Source organism: Nipponia nippon, unplaced genomic scaffold (assembly GCF_047370975.1).
Source record: "Nipponia nippon isolate SJK-2023a ecotype South Korea unplaced genomic scaffold, ASM4737097v1 scaffold_3, whole genome shotgun sequence".
Taxonomy (NCBI): domain Eukaryota; kingdom Metazoa; phylum Chordata; class Aves; order Pelecaniformes; family Threskiornithidae; genus Nipponia; species Nipponia nippon.
Genome location: NW_028262347.1, coordinates 37,730,328 through 37,743,295, shown reverse-complemented (window position 1 = coordinate 37,743,295; position 12,968 = coordinate 37,730,328). Strand labels below are relative to the sequence as shown.

Below are 12,968 nucleotides of genomic sequence, written 5' to 3'. Positions count from 1 at the left end.
CTTTTCCTGGTGGAGAAAATCCTACATGAACCTAATTATACAGGACCTAATTCCTTGAGGTGCCTTTTTTTTTTTTTGTAAAAAACGTCGATCACACAGAGTTGAAAAGGCCTTTTTTGGACCTGCTGGACTATCAGTAACGTTCCTGAGGAAGAGCCACCAAATGACATTGCATGGGGTACCAGATGTCTCCCTCCTGACCTAAGAGCACTCCTGCGTGCTCTGCTGATTTGCGTGCCCTAACACAGGCCAGATGATGGCCTGGCACGTTGTTTCAGGCTGCTCTAACTAGCTGGTAATACACTGGGTGGTGAACCACAGCCACTTTGAGTTGCGTATGTGGTTCAGCTGCCTCTTCTGTAGGCAAAAAGGTATTGGGAAAGGGAGGTCACAGCCTACAAGTCCCCACCTGCAGCTGGCAGAGCACAGGAATCAAAGCTTCTCCTCTCAGCCATGATACAGCAGCAGGTCTACAGCCACATCTTCAGTTAAGCAGAGGTGTTTTAATAAAGAAGAAAAAATGCTTGTGATGGTAGGGGGAGAAGATGACCATACACTAATTTTCAGTGGGTTATTTGTCTTTTTCTTTTAAACTGCTGATTTTCCAAAAGAACCATCACAGTCCTTCATCTGTGTGTTTTGGCACTTTAAAAAACGGACGCTTTATTGCAAGCACATTAATGACTACAAGTCATCAACTATCTATTAAAGACACAAATCATATGATTAAAAATTATTTAGAAAAGTTGCTGCTTACGCTGGAAAAAATACTGTTTCATAAATAATAGGTACCTTTGAAATTCTTGTCTTGGAAGCTATAATTTTTCTTTCCAAATGAACTTCGAATATGTAAGCACTCAGAGAACTGACTAATTCACTTGAAAGTTTCATATAAAACCAGTCTGTATTACAAAACCATGAATTCAAAAGCACCCTGTAACTCAGAATACGCATTTCCCCTTACAAACTAGTCCTTCATTTTCATGCTAAACTACACTAATGGGAAGTTTATGAATTAAACCCAAGTAGAAGAAAAGCCAATTACTAAAAAAAGTTTGAAAAATAACACACAGTGAAGCAATGAACCAATGCACTTCCTCAGATAACCTAATCCCTGGTCTTCTGCATCCTCCATGTTGTTTTCGTAGGGCTTACAAAAGACTGTGAGGCTAATTATGCTATTTAAATTGTGGCTTGTTTGTCTTTTAATTTAAAACCTAGCAAAGACTGGCTAGCCAAGAACCAGTAATGTCTGGATGAGCATTTTCTGTTTGAGTTGTGTCATGAGTCAGTAACAGCTGAATAAAAAAAACCCCATGTAGCAGGTCAGTTGCTAAACCCAGGAATACTGTCATCTTCACTAACACCGAGCAGCCTCCAAAAAAAGCAGAGTATTAGAAAACATGCACAACATGCACCCGTATCTCCTGTTAGTACGCTGGTTCATGCAAAGAATGTAAAGCCTCGGAAAAGATAGTGTTTGCAGTAAGAAATTACAAAAATATATATTACTTTCATACCTGTTCAGAACCACACACCAGAATCTGTTCAGAACCACACACAACTTCGTAGTTAAGTAATTCCCTGAAATAATCTAAACTAACAGCTTTGGATTTTGGATCTAGTGCCATGAAAATAATTTGAAGTAACAATCTGTGTTAGTGAAATGTCAAGAACAGTGACCCTACTGCTTCTGTGAATTTAATCATCTGATGTGTGTAGTCAGTGAATGTATGTTTGGGACTAATTATCATTTCTTATGATGCACAAATGTAACAAAAGCAATCTGGTGCAATACTGTATTTCACTAGCTGTAATCCTTTTGTGCCTGTCAAAATGACTCAACCCTATCAGGAATGACATGGTCTTTGGGCAGGGATGCTTTCCTAGGTTAGCTCCCACACCGGGAAATCTGTCATAAGCCTACCAGCTTTCTTTTCCTCTTGCCTTATGAAAGACTAACTGTGTAGGACTCTCCACTTGCAAGTAAGCCCTGTCACCTACACTGCCACATAGCATAACCCTCTTCTCTGTGAGGGAAAATGATGGGGTACCATTTGTTCTGTGGTTCTCCAATCCAGGGGCTTTTTGTTGTGGGAGTTTCTGATTCTTTGCTTATTTTCATCCTTGAGCAAGAAACCGTTCGTGATATTAATCTCTTGCATCATGGGATGATTTCCTGAAAGTCTTTGCACCTCACAGCACCACCTGCATAATAATAATCGTTTTCCCTATAGTTGTACTGAGGGCGGCTGAAAGCTTGATTCAAAGACAGCTGAACTCGTACGCTGCCACTGCGCACAGAATTTATTCTGCAAAATATCTGCCACTACCTATGTTGCACAGGAAGAAAAAAAAACCACCTGTAATATTCAAACGCAGTTCACAGAGTTTGCAGTCAGGAAGTTCATTCACTGCATTTATAACTGTATCGTTACATATTTTTTGAAGACTTCTCTCCCTTAGCTCTGTCAGCTAGTGTCCAGAGGCACTAACTGACTATGATGGGCAGGTGCTTGTTAATGAATAAGGAAATATCCATCATTTAAGACTACAATCACTCCAGAGTTATGCTCTGGTTCAGTTTTGCCTGCTGTACTCGTACACTTATTTCTTAATGCAAACTTCTCCCTCCAGGTCTTTGAAAGAACTAATTTTGAGCCAGGCATGAATGCAACCCGAGAGCGAGGCGGAGATGGTTCTCTTGTCACCAGAACTATACCTGATGTCTCGTGTGAGAGTTCCTTCGGCCTCGGCTAGAAGCATTATTAGAAATAAAAGTATGAGAAAGAAGAAGATAGTAAATACAGCAAAGATACAAGATCCAGAATAGCGGTGATCACAATTTCACACAATATAATAAATTCCTAAAGTCATAGGAAATCAAAAGCTGGATATCAAACCCAGGGTAGTACTGCTTCTCCACAGACTTTGAATACTGAACATAATGAAAATGGCAAGCAGAAAATTGTGCTAAGTCGTGGGATGCACCACTACATCCTATCTTCTACATGATGCTAAGTTTCCTAATAAAACCAAGCTGCCAATCCCTACTTGATTAACAAGATCATAGGGAGGCTAACATGAGAAATGAATCCCCCTCTTTCCCTCTGACTTCAGGAAGTATTATATTGATCAACCGGGAAAGAAAAGAGCCCCAGGACAGACTTAAACATAATGATCTGCCTCAGCTCACGTGAGGTGGTGACCATTATAGTAAGAAGTGTTGAGATCAGCCACTGGGGTGGCTCGTGCCAGTACCTTGATGAATGACTCCAAATCACCATTAAACAACTTAGCACTATACTGTGATCGGGGTCTGGGCTTCCTGTGTTTCTGGGGCTTAGGGGGAAGATTTGGAGGCCTAAGGGAAGGGAATATGATTACTGAGTAAGGTAGAATTAAGTCACACAATAAAATGAAATGTCTGTAAGCTCATGGCAAAACAACAGAACATTGTAAAGGGAGAAATAAACACAGTACTTATCAAATAAAGACTTTCCATCAAATTTAAGTGTAACAGTGATTAAAGAGTGGAGAACTCCTCCACTAAAAATGCATTACTTATGGATAAATATTGACATTCCTTATGAATCCTTGCTTTGCAGTTTTACCATACACATTTATTCCAAACACTGCACAATCGGAATGGCCTTTTTTGTTGCGGTCATGCATGAAATGTGCAGCAACCACTGGAATTCATCCTGCCAGCCGCGGCAGAACACAGGCCACTCGAAGCACCTCTTATCAAGCAGAAAAGTTGCTCCATGCTGGAGAAGCTTCAAATGCAAATTAAAGCTGTTCAGCACACTCCTAAGATGCTTCAAAACCAAACCGTCTGCATTTTCAACTAGAGCCAGGAAGGTTAAACAGCTTTAGCCTTCCACAACCAACCATCAACATCTTCACACAAGAAAAGAAACACCTTGCAAATTAGCTGAAGGAATTAAAAGAATATCATCAACTTGAAACAAATAAACAAAAGCGGCATAATGCAAAAAAAGAAAAGGAAGAACACACAAAACTTTGGTCTGCAAAACATTTACCTAGTGTGTTACACATGTGATGACTACAACGGAAAGAGATTACAGGAAATAAATATTGTTCTCTAGGTCACAATTTATTTTGTGAATGTCAGGGCATTTTGCATGCCAACAGCTTCCCTAGTTCCCCTGCACTAGCAGTCCAATATTTCTATGGGTTTTTCAGGAATTAGCAAAAAATTAAATGTTTTGGGGGAAATAGTGAAAAACAATAATGCATAGAACATTAAGTGCCAGGACTTTGGTCTGTTTGGGTACTACCTGCTATTTTAAACTCATCTTTAAAGATAACCTCCTCCCTTCTACTATTTAACTTTGACCTTGAGGAACATTTCCATTTGCATGTCTGTCTTACAGCCTGAAAAATTAACCAAACCCTGGGGCAATAGGCAGGTCCCAGCCGGAGGGGGGGAACCAGTACCGAGGAACGGACAGGCAGGCCCTGCTCCCTCAGAGCTTCCTTCTCTTAAGTGACCAGCTGTGAGAAGACAGGAGTTAAGATGGCTTCAAGCTGCTCCCCCACTTTACTAATGTAAAACCATTGCCTAAACCCTTCGTCTTCTTCCAGCTGCTTACAGAGCAGGGAATTTAGGATGATGTGAGCCTGATGAGTCACCTGCTTTGGAGTCAAGAAAGAACATTTTTCTCATTGGACATAAGCTTGCTGACTTCCATGCATTCCTGGTAGAATCTGGGGGCAGAGTTAAAATTAAAGGCACAGGTCTCAGAATTAACGTCAGCAATTGGGAAGAATGCTCTGATTTGTTACCACAAAAGGTAAGGAAAGAAGGTGAATAAGTCCAACTTTACAGAGCTAAAATGGACCGTGGAGTGGTGGGAGAAAGGCTGGTCTGAAGCCTGTAGAGATGTCCCCAGGAATATGGGGGCCAGGCAGAAGAAGTTATACAAAACCAAGTGGCCCAGCAAAGGCAGAGCCAGAGCCGGATCCAAACTTCTTAGCTGGGAGGGCAATATTTTTATTTTTTTTTAATCCAAAGACAAGGGGTGGTAGCAAGGCCATTCCAGTCCAGGAGCAAAAAGGAGAAAGAGAAAGCATTGAGCAAGGATGTATGGCATGGAAACGGAAGAGTGAGACCAGGAAAGCTGGGCTGGATGTTCCTGCCGTCACCAGGATGAGAAGGGTGGTCCCTGTAGCAGTGATACACACAAGTGGCAGCTGCAAATCCAAACAGTTGCCATTGCCCCCCCCAGTCTGATACCCTGGGGGCTGCAGTGTGCTCATCTGTGTTTATGTCTGGAGGCAGCGTCACAGGTGTGGCATTACACAACTGAGAAAGTATGTGCTGCACAAAGCAGGGAGATCGAACACTGTGTCCCTTCTCTTCTGTGAATAACCAGACCCACTTAAGTATTGAACACATGGATGCTGGGGGAGGCAGGTACTCCTATCCAGAGCTAGGTTGTCAAAGATGCAGCCTATCCCCTAAATGCACTTCTGTATCAGGTGCTTCTGAACTGTGTATCCTGACCAAGTGAATTACAAACCTTGAGAGGCAAGGTATCTCTAGCAAATGAAAAAGACTTCTTTTCTAGCACCAAAAAGCCCCCTGCAACCTCCCAATTTGATGTGCGATTCACAAATATTTTCAAGGATCTCCCAGCTTGTCCCAGCCTTGACACTGGCCTAAGCAGCTCACACAAATGAGGAAGATGAACAGCCTGGTCCTTTACCCATCAGCATGCAGAAACAGAAATCCTGAATGTTAAAACACACAGTGTTTGTAAACAATTTACGTAACAACAGCAACAACAACATTATATACCCTTACAAACTTGTTCTAAAATTTGTAATTTCTAAGGTTTTATTACATTTGAAACTCTAATCAAGTCAAATAAAAATATCTTACCTTGTTGTCATGTGTTCAGCCCTGTGACCTAGAAAAGTTCAATAAACAGGAAACAATCATTTGCAGGTTTTAGGTAGATTTTTTTGTATCTAAATTACACTTGGCAAATTACTTTTAACCGTAACCAGCAAAAGATATACAATTATAGAACAAACAGGACAGTGCAGTTATCTACCATCTCCACAGTTACACTTAAAATACAAACGCAACCCATGTTATGGAACAACTTTTAAGAAGCCTGCCCATAGATTAAAGAGTCACTTGATACTGTAAATAATTTGAAGTAAAACTCAGAACAACATCTGTTGTTTGTGCTCATGTGTTTTAGTGGGTAAATCAGCATGGCAATAGAGCTGTGCCAAGATTAGATTACATCTCCCCTTGTGCCTTGTGCCTAAACCTGTTCAGTGCTGAAAATACAGAGCTCTAGACACCAATGGCTTGCTATTGAAAGACTCTTTCCTCTCTTTTGTCTGTGTATTGCAGGAAAAAAATGCAACGCTACCACTGGGAAACACCACAGAGAACTGCGGAGAACTGTAAAGAAGCAAATACTGTATTCCAGAAAGGTTCCTGGGTAACCTTTGCAGAACACAGACCACTAAGTCAGGCATGTGCACCGTGTCAACTCATGATAATGAAAAGCAAAATAATGAAACAGTAGGAAGGTCATGGTATGATAAGTTCCAACCAGTCCACTTTTCCCAAAGGGAGATTGTGCCCTATTAATTTATTAGAATTCTTTCAACATGACAGTAAAATACTGGATAAAGGAGAATCAGTTGAATTAATTTACTTAGACTTTCAAAGGCCCCTGATAAGTTTCTTCACAAGAGGCGACTGATGCAACTAAACAGCCATGGATCGAGTGGCAAAATATTCTCATTGATCAAAAACTAGTGAAGAAAAGGGAAACTGAGTGGAATTAAATGGTCTTTTTTCATCATGACAAAAGTGTAACAGTCATTTACTCAAGCCTTCCCATTAGGACCATTTACATAATACATAATACATTTATTAATGTCTTGGGGAGATCACAGCAGCTAAGGAGGCAGAATATTGTGCAGATGACTGAAATACTTCTCTATCAAGTCCTGAAAAAACTGTGAAGCCCTTCAGAGGGGTTTAATCATTAACGAACAAGACACAAAATGGTAAACGAAATTCAGTATTAACATGTTCAAGTAAGATATTAGGGAAGAAAGAATTAAACACCTATGCAGCTAACAGAACTACAGATAATTATACTGACTGAAAATCACTCTGAGCATCACTTGGGCTAGGTCTAAGTACACCACTCAATTCCAAAGTGACACTAAAAAGCTTGTCAGACTGCAGAAAGAATGAAAAACAGTGATATGCAAAACATAATATTACGTGGCAATGTCCAGGTGCACTGAAATCCTGCACAGTACTGAAAACCCTAATCTGAAAATATATTTTGCAGTACCAGAACAATGGGGATCCACAGAAGGTGGCACAAAGAATAAGCTCTGGGAAAAATCTCTGGCATTAATAAGACATGTAAAGATCTCTGGCATCTATTTTAGAGAGGTGAAAAAGAGGGATGAAAGAAGAGTATGTAAAAAAACCTATGACAGAAAAAGGGTAAGCCAGGGACTTCTTCCTACTCATGTAACCAAGGGAAGTTCATTGAGACTAAGAATCCCAATAATAAATACTAGTAAAACAAAAGACGTTAGAAATCCCAAGTCTGGGGGATTTTAAACACATCTCTGACATTTAACAGATTAGGGCAAAAACTATCTGGGGGACAGGGGCAATTTCTTTTACAACTGCTTATTCTCTTTCTTGCATTTCCCTTTGCTTTGTTCATTTGTTCATTCAATAGATGAGCCTTGGGTCAGAATTAATATGAGTACCAGTGTGCTTCCTATGTTTAGAAGCAATTCATTTGAACATTTCTCATTTACTTTTCCAAATTTGTAGACGCAGACTCAGCACAGAGCACTTCATCTATCTGCCTTGTGCAGATCATGAATATGTATCTGCTGTATCCATAAACAGTAACAGACTGTAGTAGGCAGGTGATGAACTGGAACAGAAGCCAAATGCTGTCAATGTTGTGGACACCAGACTGGAATCTGGATTTATTCAGCCTACATCCTTACACTGCACAGGTCTGAATAAAAGCAAGAGAGGGTGCCAAAGGAAAACTTGCAGTTCAGACAATCCTCTCCTGCTCCCCGCATTCTCCCCCGCATTACTTAATACAGCACCCTGTGTTATTTGTCTGCTCTCTTGCTGACATGAAAGTTTTCAGAAAAGGCAGTTTGAGTGGAGCAGGGGAGTAGTTCACTTCCTACAAATTCATTTTTGTACTAGCTACAGAAATAACGTTCGTAATTCCACTGTAATTCTATCCTTTCAATCATCCCCATTCAAGGAATGTACAGAATCCAGGTCCTCCTTCCCAGGCATGTACGTTTGAATGCAGGACATGCCTCAATAGAAGGGGTACTTGAACTTTTTAACCTGTAAGAATGATGGCTTTTGCTCCAAATATGAGCTTTGAATGTAAACATGTGCATTTGGGGTACTATTTGTATGTGCTATGCTATGAGGATGTGACAACAACTGTGCAAAAACACTGTGGGCAACACAGATTAACTGCTTGGGGTTACAGCTGGTAGGTCGAAGGGAACTCTTCAAACAGAAGAGTCCAAGCATGCCTGAGCACTGCAGAACAGCCCGGAGCCTGACGGCAATTTATCACTTCGGTCACCCTGCTGAGAAGTTTTTCTTTGGATTTCCTTTCATACAGTTCTTTCCTTATTTCTTTCCAAAATGCATTAGGCAACAGATTCTGTTGCCTTTTATCTTTCTCCCTTTAGTAGATGATCATGCATTTTACTGGGCTTCCAAATAACAAACATTCACTTTATTTTTCCAAATACATTTTCTGTGAGCTTTTGGAGGAAAATTTTCCTCTTTTTTTTGACTAACATCAGCTGCACGTGGATTTGCGTGCATAAACTGCTCAAAATGCCCACATTCAAAAAAAAAATCCTATTAAATGAAAACTTCCATAAGAACATAATGTAGTTAGTTGTGTAAAAACAGCTACTGTCTTCTACAGTCCAGCCTTGCAAGAAAATGCTGTTTATTTCCTACCCCCACCCTCAGTCACTCCCTGGACAGGGGCTTTGTTTGGGTCATAGCCACTGAACTGTTAATAGCTCTTTAGGCACCTTCACAACTGGATTTGTGGATCTGGGCTTTTGCATTAAAAGCAAGAAGAGATCTGATTAATAACAGATATTTGGCAGTAAAAAGAAAATAAATTGACATATCCTTTAGAGACACTCTTTAGAGAACAAGTTTCCTTTCTTGAGTCTGAACTTTGAATTATAGTCTTTAACCTTCAGGAGAGGATTTTTACTCTTTGTGGTGTAATTCACTCCCTCCCAAGTCTGTAACACTCTGTGTGGCTAGTCCTCAAGGCTTGCAGCGTCATTCTCCTTTCCCTTTGGTGCATGAGGAAGTGCCTGTTGGTAAGAGGTGGGCTGGAGCTGTGCATAGTGCCTGATTCATTACTGCCCTAATTCAGCTTTACTTCATTTGATCATGGACATCTGCTGACTTGGTCTATATTTTAAGATGTATTTTTAAAAATTGTGAAGAGTGTTCAAGACAATGGATAATTCTCTGCTATCACAATTTGTAATGCAATAATTTTATATGCAATAATGATAACCAACAGATACGGAGCTATTCATTAAGTTTTCATTCATTCCAGTTCACAATCAGCAAATACTTTATAGAAACCCAATATTAAATTAAGTCTATAAGAATCTTACTACTGACATCAGTGAGGTCAGGATTTCGCCGTTTACCTTTTATAAATGCTCCATTGAGTTGTTAGGCTGCAAGAAGGACATTCATGTCCATGTGTCAGAAATGTTGCGCTAATGAGTCCGTTGTAAGAGATGCACCCTGGATAATTTTGTATGCTTAAAAAAATATCACTCTCCCCCAACTCTTAAAAAAACCTCAAGTCAGCAGAAATAGTTAGGAAGTAGAAACAGTACATTTGTCACAGCTCTTAAATCACCCTGGACTGACTGTGTCAGCTCTCCTTTCAGACATGAGATTTTTCATTCAACAGTTCCATTTCCAAATATAGTCACTTGTCTAAATGCCTGCGCAGTGGAAATAAATATCTGTTGAAGAAATAAAATCAGTTTATAGTGCATACTCTTACCACTGCACCATAACTATGACTGGTAAAAATCAAATCTATGCTTACTGGACAATTAAGCTTTAAGTTTTCTAATTTTTTTCCTCCATACCTTTGGCATTTCAGTGGGTTCACTGTACAGTCTGAAATCACTTTTCAGTTCATTGTGTGATATTTACCTTCTCCAAGTGTCCTCTGCAGCAAGTCATGTTTTGCTTGAAGTTTTGTGATGAGATTACTACCTTCCAGATATTCTCTGAATTTCTGTAGAGATGCAGATCAATCTATTACTATGTATGGCACATAAATTCCAGGAACTTCTGCATGATGTTTACTTCAGGTTTTTGGTCTGTATCACATGAACGAGGAAGCAACCAACATACCATGAAATAGAATTGCTCCGTTTCCTGCTGGTTAGCTCTTCTTTTTGCAATGCTAGGCTTACTCAAGTATGTCTCAGAGACTGTTGACTTCACAGACTCCGTTGAGCGACTGTGCTGGAAACATTCTGACACATCATAGTCTTCAATGGTGACCATATCTTGTATTGTCTGCAGGGTAGCCTCTGTTGTTTTCTTAACCTGGTGTTAAAAAGCACAATTTAACAAATGGGAAGATAAATACGCACCAGAACAGCTTAGAAGGGAAGCTCATTACTCAGAATAATTCCCTGGCATGCTCCCCCAAACAAACTGGTGTGTGAACGTGAAAAATTATATGTACTATAATGGAATCTATGTAACAGAAGAATGACATGATTAGGTTTCCTATCTAGTTCTCTGCTTTACCATGGTACAATCCACAAACATGGGTGTACTCTTGTGTTGACTGTGTAGCACTCTCAAGCATTTTTCACCTGAAATTAGAATTGAAATGTGACATGATTTGATTATGGTTCCTAATCTGGGACAACAGGCAACAGAGATGATCCACTGCTCTGAAGGGTCAACTCTCCCATGTGTGGTCAACATGTTAGATTGAATGTGTACATCTAAGGATCTGGCTGCCAGAACAACATGTTCTTCCAAGATAAAAATCTGTGACATCGTTCTGCGGAGTGCTATGGTGCAGAGCACAGTGATGTTTAGACTGCAGAAGTGGAATACACAGCTGGAGGAGGGGGCTGGAGAAAGAACGATACACGCCAGCCTCACAGCACTTCCTATGAGCTATGGAGAGCACAGTTGCTCATAGTGGGAACCAGGGCATGGAGGCCGTGGAACAGGGGATGCAGTGTTTCCCTGGTGCAATGAAGTAACTGGCAGGATTCACAAGGATGTGATTTACCTCCCAGTTCTGCTTCGGAAGAGTCTCTAGTAAAGGCAATTTAACTGAATCATGCACACTTCTACACACATCTCCAGTGTAGGCAAATATCTTTTTTGTGCCTGCCAACGTGATTTCTCCCCCTATGCCCTTGCACTTTACTGAAAGAAACAATCTTTCTCCTTCCTTTCATCTTTGTTACCTTGAGATACTTTCTGAAGTCAAATGGGATTTTTTAAAGACTACTGTACATGTCTCACGGACTTTAATATTTTGTTCTAAGCATTCAGCACGTAACATAGAATGAGAAAAACTGGAATCCTGAAAGCTTATCAAAAAACTACACCAAGAAATTAAATTATCCCTATGTCTTAATTTAGGAACAGATTCTCATTTAAACTGAGGGCTTTTAACACTGCCTTAAATTGCATAAAAGTGCATTTTATACCCACTGGGAGGCCTCTCTCTGCTGCCAGAGCAGGAAGAAGAGAACATCATAGCTTTACTGTATTTTACAAAAAAAAGCATTTTATTTTCCTAGGTGAGCTATTCCCATCACAGGCATTCAGTACGCGTGTTTATACATAGCTGTAGCTGAGAGCACAAGAGACTTTGACCCAGCTACCACAAAAGACAGTCCAAATTCCTTTGTACTTCAGAAGTAGCAATTTGGGGACTGGACAGAGGGTGGTCACAGAAGACAGTAACTGTGCTCAGTAGCTTTCTGCCACAAAACTTCAAAAATAAGTGCTCCAACAAGTTTCCACTGAAGCATCTGCAAAACACATAACTCAGTAATGTGAAAATATGGACAGGTAAAAGATGAAGTTTCCAAACGTCTATAAAGCAGCCAAGGATCTACCTTAGCATATTTGCCAGTGTTTGATTTTTAAAATTAAAACAGCTCATAGAGATTGATGCCATTTCAGGGTCATTCACATGCTTTTGACAAGGCAAAAAACACTGCACCTTCCTGAAAATGGTGTTCAATGTATAGCCCATGTAGACACAGATCTTACCTCCTCATTTTCAATTTTGAGTGTGGCCAATCGTGACTGTAGTTGCTGATACCTAAGCATAAGCTCTGCTTGCACAGGTTGCTGGGCAGTGACCTGACAAACCTAACAAAGAATCAAAAAGAGCTGTAAGATGCAAGGAAGAAAAAAAACAGTCAATAGTCTTTGGTTGCTCTCCTTAAAACTAGGTGAATTTCTACCAAAGACATTAAAACTTAATAAAGCAGATAATGAAATGTGTCCATCTAAATTGAAAGTATTTATGCGTTACAAGGTGTGGAACTACGTACCGCATCTTATGACTACAGAGCACAGCCTTGTTGTGTGGCTGCTTTGCATTGCTTCTCTATCACACAGAAATGCAAACCTTGGAGTTACCTTCAAATAAAGATGCACATGCGTGATTCTGCATTCTGCTTTGCTACTGGCCTTTGGCGTAGCAGAACAGGGCACAGCTGGGGTACCCAATACGCTTGAAGTCTCCAGATGATAAAATGGGGGAGGAAAAAGGTGAAAAGGCTGCATTTCAGGATGCATAATTTGGAGCACCTCTGCAGCTGCTCTCAGATAGCAC

The 12,968-nt window shown here is 40.3% G+C and overlaps 1 protein-coding gene across 2 annotated transcripts in view; it reads right to left on the bottom strand.

Moving 5' to 3' along the window:
• SRGAP1 (SLIT-ROBO Rho GTPase activating protein 1) overlaps nucleotides 1-12,968 on the bottom strand; it is a 154,668-nt gene that overhangs the window by 30,694 nt on the left and 111,006 nt on the right. Inside the window, exons 8-12 of one of the 2 annotated variants that reach the window (XM_087764083.1) lie at nucleotides 12,398-12,499; nucleotides 10,496-10,693; nucleotides 10,292-10,376; nucleotides 5,912-5,939; nucleotides 3,262-3,364 (exon numbers count right to left, since the gene is read on the bottom strand). In XM_087764083.1, coding sequence (XP_087620209.1) covers nucleotides 3,262-3,364; nucleotides 5,912-5,939; nucleotides 10,292-10,376; nucleotides 10,496-10,693; nucleotides 12,398-12,499 — 516 coding nt within the window. Of the gene's footprint in view, nucleotides 1-2,722; nucleotides 2,757-3,261; nucleotides 3,365-5,911; nucleotides 5,940-10,291; nucleotides 10,377-10,495; nucleotides 10,694-12,397; nucleotides 12,500-12,968 lie in introns of both variants that reach the window. The other variant, XM_087764084.1, reaches the window with a different exon arrangement.